Genomic DNA, 17445 nt, shown 5'->3' with positions numbered 1-17445 from the left:
TACACTCCCCACATGTTTACTTCATATTGGCATCATTTTGAAAATGAAACCTTATTGTTTTACGACGTAATAGGGCTTATAGTTTTATGCGCAATTTTTCACATTTACAGCAAAACCCACTTTTCAAAGGACCAAGTCACTTCTGAAGTCACTTTAAGGGGCTTACATAACAGAAACCACCCATAAATTACCCCATTTTGCAAACTACACCCCTCAAGCTGTTCAAAACTCATTTTTAAAAACTGTTAACCCTTTAGGTGTTCCACAGGAATTTTAGCAGAATGAAGGCGAAATTTCAAAATTTCATTTTTTTTCCAGATATTACATTGTAATCCAATTTTACCTGCAACCTAGCAAGGGTTAACGGCAAACCCAAACTTGGTTACCCTAATTCTGCAGTTTATAGAAACACCCCACATGTACTCGTAAACTAAAGTATGGGCACACAGCACAGCTCAACACGGAAGGAGCGCTATGTGGTTTTTGGGTGGCGGATTCACTGGAAGAAATCTAGGGGGCCATGTCACATTTGAAGGCTGCCTGAGGTACCCCCACAGTGGAAACCCCAAAAAGTGACCCTATTTTGGAAACTACACCCCCAAGGAATCTTTTAGGGGACTTGAGGAGACACTAAGTGGAGCAGGTACATCTCATAGAGTCAATGGCATTGCTGTTCAGTCCAATGTTGCATGCTCTGTGACAAAGAAAGTCCTGCCAGATGTAACCAAGTCGAAGAAAAGAAGCATAACTCTGACAGAATTAATGCTACCGATATACAATGTTGGGCAGCGGGGAGAGCCACCCAGGATTGAGACTTCGAATGTTAACACTACCAAGGAGGTCCAGGATTCAAAAACCAAAAACCATATCTGGCTTCTGGCTAGAATGTCAGACCATGAGGATCAGACCACCAGCAGTTGGACTGGGTTCAACATAAAAATCCGCAGCGACATTGTAGTGGCCCAGGACACTGTAAGCTACCTGCCCACTATCAATGCTCCTGCAACAGCCATGTCCACTGTGAATGAAGTCTTGGAGCAAACACATGCCATCATGCAGACCCTGAAGCTTAACAGAATTGTGTGTGTGTTTGATCAAGCACTCTATGCCAAAGCTGCCGAGGTTATCTGGAAACAGGAGAAGTTCAAGAACATTATAATTAGAATGGGTGTCTTCCACACAATCTGTAATCTCCTCTCTATCATAGGGAACAGATTTCAGGATGCAGGCCTTAGAGATCTGTGTGTTGAATCCGGTGTAATCGCTGAAGGATCAGTGTCTGGAGTGATGGACGGCCGGAGGTACAACAGAGCAGTGAGACTACACAAGCTGGTCTATGAAGCACTTATGAGGCTTGCATGGAAAAACTTCCTTCCATGGCTAGAAGAAAACCATGCAAGGGACCTTCACCATCTGGATGAAACACTGAAGAACATCACAAACTTTCGCATCAGTGTGTCGCAGGGATCCTTCGAAAAGCTCTTGGATAATGAATCTTGCACACTTACCCTGAAGCTCTTTCAAGTTTATCTTGAGACCCTCAGAAATGAACAACTCTCAGCATTCTGGATGTCATACTTGGACATGGTCGAGACCATGCTGGCCCTGGTTCGAGCTTCAAGAGAAGGCAACTGGATGCTTCACCTAGGAGCAATCCGACAGATGATACCATGGTGTTTTGCCTATGACAAGGTCAACTATGCCCGATACCTAACCTATTACTATGCCACAATGTCTCGGCTGCCCATAGAACACCCAGAGGTCCATGAATACTTCATGCAAGGTGGCTTTTCGGTCCAGATCGGTAGCAAGAATCCTTTTGGACGAATTCCTGTGGACCAGACCATTGAAGAGACAATCAACAAAGACACCCAGACACCAGGGGGCACAAAAGGCTTCAGCCTCAAAGTTGGAGCTGTTTCCAGGTTCTACCTGACATCAGAGTACCGCAGTATGTACTTGAGGCAGCTGAGGGCCCTGGTAGGCCAACAATATACTGACTTCAGCCATTCAGACCTACAGGTGTCTAGGATTAGAAGAGATGAAGCCGATGTCCAATCTTTCGTTCAACTGCTGGAGACAGGTTGGGTGAACCCCTTCAACAAAGAGCATAATGGTGAACTTATCAGTTTGTCAACAGCGACTGTAGCACCACCAGATGTAGCCAAAGACCTTCAAGGGGCATACAGTATAGGAGAGGATGCATATCAAACATTCAAGGATGAGCGTTTGGGTACCGATAAGCCAACTACATTGTTTCATGACAAGATGACGAAGAACAAACTTAAAACGTTCTCTAACATCCAAATGAAGACACGCAGACAAGGTCTTGGCAAGGAGGTAATTTTGAAGGCTGACAGAAACCTATTTGGCCAGATGATACTTGTAGCTGAGAACAGAAAGCTACAAATGAGTGATGTCTTGACTCATCCCCTGGGTCCATTGCCATGGGCACTTGCCAATGGTGATGGGTCTATCCGCAAGACCAACAAGGCTGCCCTCGCAAGGGAGTTGGAGAGGAATGCTCGTCCTGCAGAAGTGATCCCCGAGCCCTCTGCAACCATCATTGATGGGATGAGCCTGGTTCAGAAACTGAAGGGAAACAATGCAACATTTGGCCAGCTAGCAGGCACAGCAATGAGTCGCGCTATCCATGAGGGTGCTAAGAGCAAGCGCATTGATATTGTCTTTGACGTCTACAAGGAGACATCCATCAAAGATACAGAAAGAGTCAACAGATATGAAGGCACAGGGATCCATTTCAAGAACATTCAACATGGGCACAACATCCAGCAGTGGAAAAAGCTTCTAAGTAGTTCCTCCAACAAGGCAAGTCTCATAAAGTTTCTGGTAGAAGAATGGAAGGCGAAACACCACAGGGAGAAGCTTGAGGAGAAGGAGCTGTATGTCACATGTGAGCAGCTCTGCTTTAAGATCACCAAAGAACAGTGGGAAGAGGCTGCTGACCTTAAGTCAAATCAAGAAGAAGCAGACAAACGCCTCCTTCTCCATGCTCTTCATGCAGCAGAATCTGGTTACAAGTCGGTCATCATCACTTCGGAGGATACTGATGTCATGGTCCTGTGTCTGGGCATGTGCCACAAAATCCCATCCCACCTGTTCCAGAAATGCGGTACACAGAACCGGACAAGATTCCTGGATATCACCACTCTGAGCCGAACATTGGGAGGCAGCGTATGTGATTCATTGATTGGTATGCATGCATTTACAGGCTGTGACACCGTCAGTGCATTCGCTGGCCGTGGGAAGATGACGACACTCAAGCAGTTGAAGATGAACAAGACATACCAGGATGCCTTTCAGGAAGTTGGTCGTTCATGGGAAGTGTCTACCGAACTTTTTGAGAAGTTACAGGAAATCACCTGCCACATGTACCTGCCAACTACCCAAACAACTGAGGTAAACAGGCTCCGTTATCAGCTGTTCTGTGCCAGACGTGGAGTGGTAGAGTCAAGTCAACTCCCTCCTTGCCAGGACTGCCTTTTCATGCATGCACTGCGTGCAAACTACCAGGCTGCGATCTGGAGGAGAAGTCTGCAGAGCCAGCCATGGGTTGCAAACCCAACAGACTGCGGTTGGATGATAGATAACGACGGAAAGCTTGTTGTCAAGTGGATGCAAGGGGCACCAGCACCAGAAGCTATTATACAGCTACTGTCCTGCAAGTGTGTGCGGTCATGTGAACTTCCTCAGTGTACTTGCCTCAGCAATGGCCTGAAGTGCACAGACATGTGCAGATTACAGACATGCCAGAACAAGGGTACTGAAGACGAGCCAGTAGAACAACAGTCAGATTCAGAGTCCGATGTTGAAGATATTATGGAGTAACATATATATATATATATATATATATATATATATATATATATATATATATATATATATATATATATATATATATATGCACATGACATGTTCAGTGTGTATTTACATAACTTGGATTAAATTTTGTTACAAATACTACATCTAGTCACTCCGGGTGGTACCGATATCGTCATATTTGGTTCTTGGCTCATGCTAAAATTCCTGTGGAACACCTAAAGGGTTAACAGTTTTTAAAAATGAGTTTTGAACAGCTTGAGGGGTGTAGTTTGCAAAATGGGGTAATTTATGGGTGGTTTCTGTTATGTAAGCCCCTTAAAGTGACTTCAGAAGTGACTTGGTCCTTTGAAAAGTGGGTTTTGCTGTAAATGTGAAAAATTGCGCATAAAACTATAAGCCCTATTACGTCGTAAAACAATAAGGTTTCATTTTCAAAATGATGCCAATATGAAGTAAACATGTGGGGAGTGTAAATTAATAACTATTATGGGGGGTATCAGTATTTTTGTAAAAAGCAGAGAATTTCAAAGTTAAAAAATTGCCGATTTTTCCAAAATTTCCGAATATTTAGCATTTTTTTATATAGAAAGGTAAAATATATTGACTCCCATTTAGCACTGACGTGAAGTACAATATGTCACGAGAAAACAATCTCAGAATGGCTTGGATAGGTGAAAGCGTTCCAAAGTTATTAGCCCATGAAGTGGCACAGGTCAGATTGGCTTAGGCACTTGGGTACAAATAGGCCTAGGGCTGAAGGGGTTAATAAGCTACGTATATGTAAGGGCTATCATATCAAAAAATAAACTACAGACATGCATCTACCTAAAAATACCAAAGAGAATTAGTCACTCCGCTTGGTACCGATATCGTCAAATTTGGTTCTTGGCTCATGGACTATCTCTCATTCTGTGACCGCATACACTACAAGGCTCAGCAGAGGCTCCTGCTCTGTGACACTCGGTCGGGGCTGGAGCAGCTGATGACTTTGCTGTGGGAGGAAGGTGATGATTAGAGGTAATTTTCCATGCGGTGGATCTGTCAGACTCTAATGAAGCAAGAACGCCTTTCCTCAGGTGGACCCCGAGTCTGTGGTGGGAGGAGAAGGAAAACGGCCAAAAAAAGAAATGACTCTAATTGAGGCTCTGAAGAGATAAATGGGAAAGTTTGGAACAGCTGGAAACTACTTTGACAGGAAAGTTTAAGGATTATTTATCCTCTCAGGTGGTCTCTTGTCACCATGGAAACGCTGCAAGAAGATACCGGGGTAAAGTGTCAAGGTTTTCTTACGGACATGAGTGAAGGAGGGGGACACAGCTCGTAATTTGATGGGAGGAGACGGATTCCCAGAGGACCATCTCCATTCCCTGTCAGCCTGTGGAGTGTTAGAGGATCTGGAGAACTTGGAGGAAACATGGGGAGAACATGCAAATGCCTTGCCGATGTCGTCCATGGTGGCATTGGAGCCCAATAATAATAATTTGAGATGGAATAATCTGCGAGTATGGAGCTGGCATCCTGGACCACGTCATTGTGGCGCTCCTGTTAGCGTACTTGAACACTTCATAGTGTTGCTGCTGTTGGTGTCCTGGATCACTTCATTGTGGCGCTCCTGTTGACGTGCTTGACCACTTCATTGTGGTGCTCCTCTTGGTGTCCTGGACCACTTCTTTGGTGCCTTTGCCCACTTCATTGTGGCGCTCCTGTTGGCATCCTGGACCACTTCATTGGCGTCCTGGACCACTTCATTGTGGCGTTCCTGTTGGCGTCCTGGACCACTTCATTGTGGCGCTCCTGTTGGTGTCCTGGACCACTTGATTTACGTCCTTGACCAGTTCATTGTGGCGCTCCTGTTGGCGTCCTGGACCACTTCATTGTGGCGCTCCTGTTGGTGTCCTGGACCACTTTATTGACGTCCTTGACCAGTTCATTGTGGCGCTCATCTTGGCATCCTGGACCACTTCATTGTGGCGCTCCTGTTGGCATCCTAGACCACTTCATTGTGGCGCTCCTGTTGGCATCCTAGACCACTTCATTGTGGCGCTCCTGTTGGCGTCCTGGACCACTTCATTGCAGCTCTCCTGTTGGCACCCTGGACCACTTCATTGTGGCGCTTCTGTTGGCGTCCTGGACCACTTCATAGTGTCGCTCCTGTTGGCGTCCTGGACCACTTCATTGTGGCTCTCCTGTTGGGGTTCTGGACCACTTCAGTGTGGCTCTCCTGTTGGCGTCCTGGACCACTTCATTGTGGTGCCCCTGTTGGCGTCCTGGACCACTTCATTGTGGCGCTCCTGTTGGTGTCCTGGACCACTTCATTGGCGTCCTTGACCACTTCATTGTGGCGCTCTTGTTGGTGTCCTGGACCACTTCATTGGCGTCTTTGCCTACTTCATTGTGGCGCTCCTGTTGGCATCCTGGAACACTTCATTGGCGTCCTTGACCACTTCATTGTGGCGCTCCTGTTGGTGTCCTGGACCACTTCATTGACGTCCTTGACCAGTTCATTGTGGCGCTCATCTTGGCATCCTGGACCACTTCATTACGGCTCTCCTGTTGGCAACCTGGACCATTTCATTGTGTCTCTCCTGTTGGCGTTCTGGACCACTTTATTGTGGCGCTTCTGTTGGTGTCCTGGACCACTTCATTGTGGCGCTCCTGTTGGTGTCCTGGACCACTTCATTGTGGCGCTCCTGTTGGCGTCTTGGGCCACTTCATTGTGGCGCTCCTGTTGGCGTCCTGGGCCACTTCATTGTGGCGCTCCTGTTGGCGTCCTGGGCCACTTCATTGTGGCGCTCCTGTTGGCGTCCTGGATCACTTCATTGTGGCTCCTATTGGCGTCCTGGACCACTTCATTGTGGCTCTCCTGTTGGCGTCCTGGACCACTTCATTGTGGCGCTCCTGTTGGCGTCCTGGGCCACTTCATTGACGTCCTGGACCACTTCATTGTGGCGCTCCTGTTGGCGTCCTGGGCCACTTCATTGACGTCCTGGACCACTTCATTGTGGCGCTCCTGTTGGCGTCTTGGGCCACTTCATTGTGGCGCTCCTGTTGGCGTCCTGGGCCACTTCATTGTGGCGCTCCTGTTGGCGTCCTGGATCACTTCATTGTGGCGCTCCTGTTGGCGTCCTGGATCACTTCATTGTGGCGCTCCTGTTGGCGTCCTGGATCACTTCATTGTGGCGCTCCTGTTGGCGTCCTGGATCACTTCATTGTGGCTCTCCTATTGGCGTCCTGGACCACTTCATTGTGGCTCTCCTGTTGGCGTCCTGGACCACTTCATTGTGGCGCTCCTGTTGGCGTCCTGGACCACTTCATTGTGGCGCTCCTGTTGTCGTCTTGGACCACTTCATTGTGGCGCTCCTGTTGGCGTCCTGGGCCACTTCATTGACGTCCTGGACCACTTCATTGTGGCTCTCCTGTTGGCGTCCTGGATCACTTCATTGTGGCTCTCCTGTTGGCGTCCTGGACCACTTCATTGTGGCGCTCCTGTTGGCGTCCTGGACCACTTCATTGTGGCGCTCCTGTTGGCGTCTTGGACCACTTCATTGTGGCGCTCCTGTTGGCTTCCTGGGCCACTTCATTGACGTCCTGGACCACTTCATTGTGGCTCTCCTGTTGGCGTCCTGGACCACTTCATTGTGGCGCTCCTGTTGGCGTCCTGGACCACTTCATTGTGGCGCTCCTGTTGGCGTCTTGGACCACTTCATTGTGGCGCTCCTGTTGGCTTCCTGGGCCACTTCATTGACGTCCTGGATCACTTCATTGTGGCTCTCCTGTTGGCGTCCTGGATCACTTCATTGTGGCTCTCCTGTTGGGGTCCTGGACCACTTCATTGTGGCGCTCCTGTTGGCGTCCTGGACCACTTCATTGTGGCGCTCCTGTTGGCGTCCTTGACCAGTTCATTGTGGCACTCCTGTTGGCGTCCTGGACCACTTCATTGCGGCTTTCCTGTTGGCATCCTGGACCACTTCATTGTGGCGCTTCTGTTGGCGTCCTGGACCACTTCATTGTGGCTCTCCTGTTGGTGTCCTGGACCACTTCATTGTGGCGCTTCTGTTGGCGTTCTGGACCACTTCATTGTGGCGCTTCTGTTGGCGTTCTGGACCACTTCATTGTGGCGCTTCTGTTGGTGTCCTGGACCACTTCATTGTGGAGCTTCTGTTGGTGTCTTGGACCACTTCATTGTGGCGCTTCTGTTGGTGTCTTGGACCACTTCATTGTGGCACTTCTTTTAGAATCCTGGACCACTTCATTGTGGCGCTCCTTTTAGAATCCTGGACCACTTCATTGTGGCTCTTCTGTTAGCTTCCTGGACCACTACATTATACCTGAGACTTGCTGATTGTTTTTCCCTCATCTGTGTTTAGTTTATGGACCTGGTGCTGTAAATGTGTGGACTGCTCAACTGAAAGGATAACGGCTCAAATTTTAAAGTTTTCTGCGTTCATTCCTGGGGAAAAAAAATGTAAAAAGGAAATTTTTAAACAAAAGCTCATGTCCTAATAGAGGACATGTCTGCAGAACTTCCTCAGTCCGGCAGCTCCATCTGTGTCTGCGGGGAAAGGCTTTTATGTTTGTAGTTGTTAGACTGGGGGGGGTGGTCAGACCAGGAGCAGACTGGGGGGGGGGTCAGAGCAGGAGCAGACTGGGGGGGAGGTCTGTTCAGGAGCAGACTGGGACGGGGGTCAGGGCAGGAGCGGACTGGGGGGTCAGGGCAGGAGCGGACTGGGGGGTCAGGGCAGGAGCGGACTGGGGGGTCAGGGCAGGAGCGGACTGGGGGGTCAGGGCAGGAGCAGCCTGGGGGGGATCAGAGCAGGAGCAGACTGGGGGGGATCAGAGTAGGAGCAGACTTGGGGGGGTTAGAGGAGGAGCAGACTTGGGTCAGAGGAGGAGCAGACTGGGGGGTCAGAGGAGAAGCGGACGGGGGCAGAGCAGGAGAAGACTGGGGGGGTTAGAGCAGGAGCAGACTGGGGGGGCAGAGCAGAAGCGAACGGGGGGGGGGGGGCAGAGCACCACTGTACCGCTCTCACAGAAACGCCTGCAAACATCCACATGTCATTTGTGTCCTCGTGAAAGTGGAATGAGACCGTGATGGGAACACCCCTCTTTTTATATTGTGCACATCCTTGTGCCGGACGCTACAGGACCCTTAAAGGAGTCCTATGATTTCTGCTATCGGGGTGTTATCTGCAGAGCGTTTAACCGGCCTTTTCTCCACTCATCCTGCAGAGTTGTGATTTAGGTTGTTCAGCCTGTACTTGCTTGTCATTTTGTGTATGGCAGGCTCTATACACCACAGCGCCAGACACGTGCCATAGTAATGAGGATCTTTGACTGTTATGGCTGAGTTGTGTTCAAACCCTGCATATAGCTGCACAGTACAGGACCCTGCCGTCATAATAATGAGAAGCTGCAGTGTCATTGCCCATATAGAGCGGACCATAAAGATACACGTTCCCCCATATAACGACACGCCTCCCCCAACTCCCCCATAACCCCCCCCCCATTAATAATACTTCCCCCTCTGGCCACTGCTCGGCGTCGTGCTGGACGATGAGACCTGATGTATCAGCAGAATATTGACTGCAGCTCTGGAGGATAAGACCTGATGTAACAGCAGAATAGTGACTAGCTCTGGAGGATAAGATACAATGTAACAGCAGAATAGTGACCGCAGCTCTTGAGGATGAGACATGCATGATGTAACAGCAGAATAGTGATGCAGCTCTGGAGGCGACTAGATACAATGTAACAGCAGAATAGTGACTGCAGCTCTGGAGTAAGAGACAATGTAACAGCAGAATAGTGGATAGTTTTGGGGTGTGGGAGGTATAATCTTAAGATTTGAGGAAGTGTCGTTCTCTTGGCCCTCAGAGGTGATTGGGGGGACATCGGTGGCACTGTGATTAGGGGGACATCGATGGAGCTGTGATTGGGGGGACATCGGCGGAGCTGTGATTGGGGGTACATTGGTGGACATGTGATTGGGGGGACATTGGCGGAGCTTTGATTGGGACATCGGTGGAGCTGTGATTGGAGGGACATCGGCGGAGCTGTGATTGGGGGGACATCGGCGGAGCTGTGATTGGGGGTACATTGGTGGACCTGTGATTGGGGGGACATTGGCGGAGCTTTGATTGGGACATCGGCGGAGCTGTGATTGGAGGGACATCGGCGGAGCTGTGATTGGGGGGACATCGATGGACCTGTGATTGGGGGGACATCGGCGGAGCTGCTGTACATCATCTGCTCTGCCACTGGTTACGGGTTGTTGGGGATCTCTAGTCTAAGTTATTTTCTCGCTGCTCCTCTCTCGACTTGCAGCATTAATCACTTTGTGTACACATCTCCTATGCAGACCCATGTATGCATTGTTTTGTCTGACCCTGGATTGATGCCTCAATCTCTACCATCCGCTGCCGCCTGCTTCTGCACAGGATCAGATTGCACAGGGTGTGGTCTGTAGCCATGAATACACATAGTCCTGCGCAGGAGCTGTGCAGACAGCAGAGGTTTCTAGTTTTGAGGTTATTTTAGATACAATGAAGATGGCAGTACCATCAGTACTCTGAGCTGTGGCTGCTGTCACCTTCTTCAGTAGGAGCCTCAACAACGTGGCGAGCACGGCGCAGACTTGTGCGGGTTTCTGACACTGGGTTGTTTTGTTTTCCAGCTGGTGCCACATATATATTTGGAAAGAGCGGAGGACTAATCCTATACACCTGGCCTCATAACGACCGGCCGAGCACCCGCACTGACCGCCTGGCCGTGGGCTTCAGTACGACTGTCAAGGACGGGATCCTGGTGCGGATTGACAGCGCTGCCGGCCTGATGGACTTTCTGCAGATGCACATAGTAAGTAAATCCTGGATAAACTCGGGGAGGGGATGTTGTGCCGATGTGGGGGATCACAGGAGCAGCTAAAGCTTCTTGAGGAGAGTCCAGAAGTCCCAGAGGAGAGAAGACATGATATGTGACATGTACTGGTGGATATTAATGAACATGAGACCTATAGGTGCCGCCTGGGGCATCTCCCCAACCATCCAAAGGACAAAATGCCCCCTTATGTCGTGTTTCCTACATGAACAATACGTCAGTACGTTGTGTGCACTGTGCTCTGGGGACAGGACAAGTCCTAGAAGATGAGGCTCACCTTCTCTCACTATCGCAGGCAGAATCACAATGACCGGTACCAGAGAAGGCAGAAGCTCTACAGTTCCCTGCCCTGCGCTGCTCACAGAGCATGCCCACAACACTCCAGTATATGTCACATTTCATCTCCCTGTACACCGATCAGAGCATGCCCACAACACTCCAGTATATGTCACAGCTCACCTCTACTGATCAGAGCATGCCCACAGCACTCCACTATGTCACATCTTGCCTCCCCTGCACCAATCAGAACATGCCCACAACACTCTAGTATATGTCACAGCACCTCTCCCTGCACCGATCACAGAGCATGCCCACAACACTCCAGTATATGTTACAGCACACCTCCACCTGCACTGATCAGAGCATGCCCACAACACTCCAGTATAGGTCACAGCTCCTCAACCTGCACCGATCACAGAGCATGCCCACAACACTCCAGTATAGGTCACAGTTCCTCGCCCTGCACCAATCAGGGCATGCCCACAACACTCCAGTATATGTCACAGCTCACCTCCACCTGCACTGATCTGAGCATGCCCACAACACTCCAGTATATGTCACAGCTCACCTACACCTGCACTGATCAGAGCATGCCCACAACACTCCACTATGTCACAGCTCCTGAACCTGCACCAATTACAGAGCATTGCCAAAACACTCCAGTATGTCATAGCTCACCTCCCCTTGCACCGATCACAGTGCATGCCCACAACACTCCAGTATATGTTACAGCACACCTCCACCTGCACTGATCAGAGCATGCCCACAACACTCCAGTATATGTCACAGCTCACCCCCCCCTGCATCGATCACAGCGCATGCCCACAACACTCCAGTATATGTGACAGCTCACCTCCACCTGCACTGATCAGGGTATGCCCACAACACTCCAGTATAGGTCACAGTTCCTCATCCTGCACCAATCGGAGCATGCCCACAACACTCCAGTATATGTCACAGCTCACCTCCACGTGCACTGATCAGAGCATGCCCACAACACTCCAGTATATGTCACAGCTCACCTCCACCTGCACTGATAAGAGCATGCCCACAACACTCCAGTATAGGTCACAGCTACTCAACCTGCACCTATCACAGAGCATGCCCTCAACACTCCAGTATAGGTCACAGCTCCTCAACCTACACCGATCACAGACCATGCCCACACACTCCAGTATAGGTCACAGCTCCCATTCTGCACCCATCAGAGCATGCCCACAACACTTTCCTAGTGATGTCACAGATGCTAGCATGCCTAGAATTCGCTGCCATAGTCCCATCCTGTCTGCCATTGTCTCTGGTCCCAGTGACCTTTGGTAAATGAAACAGAAGATGAAGCATGATGGTCACCCCCATAATGCAGTGTAGAAAATTTAAATAAAATCCGCCTTCAGGCAAAACAATACTGGGGTGCGATTATAATTAAAGGGGCTGTCAGCACAGAAAGACAGATGACACCAGGCATAGGCGCTCAGGGCATCATGCACCTCCCACCTGCTGGTTTTCCTCTATGTCCTCCCTTCTCTGGTGCTGTGAACACAGAGCTGTCAATCAGAGAAGAAAAGGGCGGAGACTGAGGGAAACCAAGCAGGTGGGAAGGTGTAAATGATTGGCCGCCATGATGCCCCGAGCACCTGTGCTTCTTGTGAACAGTCGTCCTTTAACAGCCCCTTTAACAAGAAAAAAGCTTGCAGTTAATTGGTTGTCGGTGCCTCTATTGTAACCGTTTGGGTGCAAGGTCCTCAGAGATCCGGACCCCCTGCTGCCTCTCTTCGTGCTAGTGGCTGGTGTCACTGTACGCTGTCCTCCATGCTCTCGTTCACACTGGAGCGGTGCGAAGCATCAGTCCCGGGGGGCTGTCACTCGGTGGGCAGATTTTCAGGGCATGTATGGCAGCAGACTTGACAGTGTAACAGATGTTGCATTCATACCTGACACTCAGCAGCTCGCTCCCTCCGAGGAAGATTAATGGCTGCATCTCTGATTGTCTCATCCATGACATTGGTGGCTCATGCGTGAGTTGAGGCTGCTGACAGCCGAATTCCAGTCACACTCCAGGAAAGCTCTTTCACTACACACCGTCTCCGGTGACACCTGCCAGCCTTCAAGTGCTGGGGAGACCCCGGTGCCCACTCCGCCTGTCTGCGTGGAATAACAAACCCGCTCTACCATGCACGTTACTGCCAGGATGAAGACTGTTCTGCTGGCATCACAGCAGACAAGCAGAGAAATGCATCTGCGCTGTGTGATCATGGGCTAGACATGTATACCTCTCACACCAAACACTGCCTAACACCTCCACTCTCCTGAACTAAGGCTCCACCATGTCTGGAAAACAAGGTTGTAAAGGAGTCTGAAAGTGGGAAACTGAGATCGTACAGCTCCGGAGAATCGTCATCACCCAAGATGGAGTTATAGAAAAGTCTAATAAACATAGCTGTGGCTCTAGAGGAATATAATGGAAGGTTGCTCTAGAGGAATATAATGGAAGGTGGCTCTAGAGCAGTGTTTCCCAAACTCTAGTCCTCACGGACCCCACGGGTCATGTTTTCAGGATTTCCTTATTATTGCGCAAGTAGTGGAAGTATCACCAAGGCATCAGGAATTGTCTCACCTGTGCAACACTATGGAAATCCTGAAAACATGACCTGTTGGGTCCGTGAGGGCTGGAGTTTGGGAAATACTGCTCTAGAGGAATATAATTAGAGGCGGCTCTAGAGGATTATAATGGAAGGCTTCTCTGGGGGAGTAGCAAGGGAGGCGGCTCTGGGGAAGTAGCAAGGGAGGCGGCTCTGGGGGAGTAGAACGGGAGGCGGCTCTGAGGTAGTAGCACGGCAGGCGGCTCTGGGGGAGTAGCACGGGAGGCGGCTCTTCGGGAGTAGCACAGCAGGCGGCTCTGGAGGAGTAGCACGGGAGGCGGCTCTGCGGGAGTAGCACGGGGGGCGGCTCTGGGGGAGTAGCACGGCAGGCGGCTCTGGGGGAGTAGAACGGGAGGCGGCTCTGAGGTAGTAGCACGGCAGGCGGCTCTGGGGGAGTAGCACGGGAGGCGGCTCTTCGGGAGTAGCACAGCAGGCGGCTCTGGAGGAGTAGCACGGGGGGCGGCTCTGGAGGAGTAGCACGGGGGGCGGCTCTGGGGGAGTAGCACGGCAGGCGGCTCTGGGGGAGTAGAACGGGAGGCGGCTCTGAGGTAGTAGCACGGCAGGCGGCTCTGGGGGAGTAGCACGGCAGGCGGCTCTGGGGGAGTAGCACGGGAGGCGGCTCTTCAGGAGTAGCACGGCAGGCGGCTCTGGAGGAGTAGCACGGGAGGCGGCTCTGCGGGAGTAGCACGGGGGGCGGCTCTGGGGGAGTAGCACGGGAGGTGGCTCTATGGAAGGGAGTAGCACGGGAGGCGGCTCTGGGGGGGAGAGTAGCACAGGATGCCGATTCGGGAGGAGTAGCACGGGAGGCGGCTCTGGGGGGTGTAGCATGGGAGGCCGCTTTGGGGGAGTAGCACGGAGGCGGCTCTGAAGGAGTAGCATGGGAGGCGGCTCTGGGGGGGAGTAGCACGGGAGGCGGCTCTGGGGGGGAGTAGCACAGGAGGTGGCTCTGGGGGGGGGGAGTAGCACGGGAGGCGGCTCTGGGGGGGGAGTAGCACGGGAGGCGGCTTTATCTAAGAGAAACACTGTGGAAAGTTGTTGGCAGGTGTGTTACTGTTTCACAACAGTGTGCTGGCTCACAAGTCTTGCAAATCATAAGCTTTTGTCGGGGAGCTTCACCACTCACCTTGGAGTCCAGACCCCAGCTCCCAGTGATAACTTTATCTCTCGCAACAATTTCCTGATGATCATGATGTCAAGGAGGCAGGAACGGGGTCCTTGCAACATCAAGAAGTTTCCTTCTGTCCTGAGGGCATCCAGTAATTGGAGCCAAGTGGGAGAAGTGTACTGAAGTCCAGGGGATTATATTGAGTAGAAGTACCATAAATAACACTATTCTCTGGAAATTGTATTTTTATATCCAGGTAGATAAATTGTTGAACACCATTCGTATAATGTGAGATAAGGCAGCCTTAGGGATATATATAAATACATTATATATAATATATTTGTGGCCAAAAGTATTGACACCCCTGCAATTCTGTCAGATAATACGATAAAACTCAGTTTCTTCCTGAAAATGATTGCAATCACAAATTCTTTGGTATTATTATCTTCATTTAATTTGTCTTAAATGAAAAAACACAAAAGAGAGTGAAGCAAAAAGCAAAACATTGATCATTTCACACAAAACTCCAAAAATGGACCAGACAAAAGTATTGGCACCCTCAGCCTAATACTTGGTTGCACAACCTTTAGCCAAAATAACTGCGACCAACCGCTTTCGGTAACCATCAATGAGTTTCTTACAATGCTCTGCTGGAATTTTAGACCATTCTTCTTTGGCAAACTGCTCCAGGTCCCTGATATTTGAAGGGTGCCTTCTCCAAACTGCCATTTTTAGATCTCTCCACAGGTGTTCTATGGGATTCAGGTCTGGACTCATTGCTGGCCACCTTAGAAGTCTCCAGTGCTTTCTCTCAAACCATTATCTAGTGCTTTTTGAAGTGTGTTTTGGGTCATCATCCTGCTGGAAGACCCTTGACCTCTGAGGGAGCCCCAGCTTTCTCTCACTGGGCCCTACATTATGCTGCAAAATTTGTTGGTAGTCTTCAGACTTCATAATGCCATGCACACGGTCAAGAAGTCCAGTGCCAGAGGCAGCAAAGCAACCCCAAAACATCAGGGAACCTCCGCCATGTTTGACTGTAGGGACCGTGTTCTTTTCTTTGAATGCCTCTTTTTTTCTCCTGTAAATGCTATGTTGATGCCTTTACCCAAAAACCTCTACTTTTGTCTCATCTGACCAGAGAACATTCTTCCAAAACATTTTAGGCTTTTTCAGGTAAGTTTTGGTAAACTTCAGCCTTGCTTTTTATGTCTCGGGGTAAGAAGTGGGGTCTTCCTGGGTCTCCTACCATACAGTCCCTTTTCATTCAGATGCCGACGGATAGTACGGGTTGACACTGTTGTACCCTCGGACTGCAGGGCAGCTTGAACTTGCTTGGATGTTAGTCGAGGTTCTTTATCCAACATCCGCACAATCTTGCGTTGAAATCTCTTGTCAATTTTTCTTTTCCATCCACATCTAGGGAGGTTAGCCACAGTGCCATGGGCTTTAAACTTCTTGATGACACTGCGCACGGTAGACACAGGAACATTCAGGTCTTTGGAGATGGACTTGTAGCCTTGAGATTGCTTATGCTTCCTCACAATTTGGTTTCTCAAGTCCTCAGACAGTTCTTTGGTCTTCTTTCTTTTCTCCATGCTCATTGTGGTACACACAGGACAGAGGTTGAGTCAACTGTAATCTATGTCAACTGGCTGCAAGTGTGATTTGGTTATTGCCAACACCTGTTAGGTGCCACAGGTAAGTTACAGGTGCTGTTAATTAAACAAATTAGAGAAGCATCACATGATTTTTCGAACAGTGCCAATACTTTTGTCCACCCCCTTTTTTATGTTTGGTGTGGAATTATATTCAATTTGGCTTTAGGACAATTCTTTTTGTGTTTTTTTTCATTTAAGACAAATTAAATGAAGATAATAATAACAAATAATTTGTGTTTGCAATCAATTTCAGGAAGAAACTGAGTATTATCTGACTGAATTGCAGGGGTGACAATACTTTTGGCCACAACTGTGTGTGTGTGTGTGTATCCTCCTTCAGAAAAACTTTGATCCCAGTGTACACACTAGAGAAAAATCATGCAAAAAAAAAACATGCAATGTTTCAGCCACGCAGGACCTTTATCAAGCCATTAAACAGGTGTACATGTTTTTTCTGCATGACTTTTCTCTTGTTTTTTTTCCCCTTGGGTCAATAAAGTTTTTGTGATGGAGTATCTTTGGTTCCTTAAATTTTTAGAATTGACTGCAGCTCTTCATCGTTGTGGAGGGTTGGACCAAGTTAGCACGAATTGTGGAGAGGTGCACAGAATAAATCGGTGGCAGGATTTTTCTGGCTGATCGGGGGCAGGATTGCTCTGGCTGATCGGGGGCTGTGGAGGGGCGCACTTCTGCTGATTGCTTCCAGTTTTGGTCTGATGAGTTGCTATGAGAGATACTGGACATCTTTTTCTGAACTCCATGGGCGCAGCCTCCATCTAAGTTGGAATTGTGCTTCTCCACGCTGATATTCGGCCTGGTCGCTGGGGAGGGTTATAATGGTTGTAGTGGTCTATCTTGTAGTGTTCTGGATGTACAGCCCGCTGATGAACATGTGTAGGTGCTGCCGTTGACCATGGCATTTTCACTGTACGAGCTGCACCCGGAGTTTGGTGTTGTGCGGTGTGCGCTGCTGCAGTAATTTATGGATCATTATGCATTCTCTAATTATGAGCCTTCTGCGCTCTGTATGATTTCTACACAG

At 49.6% G+C, this 17445-nt stretch overlaps 1 protein-coding gene across 18 annotated transcripts in view; it reads left to right on the top strand.

The window, feature by feature from the left end:
* NRXN3 (neurexin 3) overlaps positions 1–17445 on the top strand; it is a 573277-nt gene that overhangs the window by 500853 nt on the left and 54979 nt on the right. For all 18 annotated transcript variants that reach the window (XR_013216505.1, XR_013216504.1, XR_013216506.1 and 15 more), the window contains one exon: positions 10517–10698. Coding sequence is in view for 12 of the 18 variants with exons in the window: in XM_077267475.1 (XP_077123590.1) it covers positions 10517–10698 (182 nt within the window). In the remaining 6 variants the exon portion in view is untranslated. The remainder of the gene's footprint in view (positions 1–10516; positions 10699–17445) is intronic.

Source organism: Ranitomeya variabilis, chromosome 1, assembly GCF_051348905.1.
Source record: "Ranitomeya variabilis isolate aRanVar5 chromosome 1, aRanVar5.hap1, whole genome shotgun sequence".
NCBI lineage: Eukaryota > Metazoa > Chordata > Amphibia > Anura > Dendrobatidae > Ranitomeya > Ranitomeya variabilis.
The sequence above is the reverse complement of the archived record's forward strand: the minus strand, read 5'-3'. Positions and strand labels throughout refer to the sequence as shown.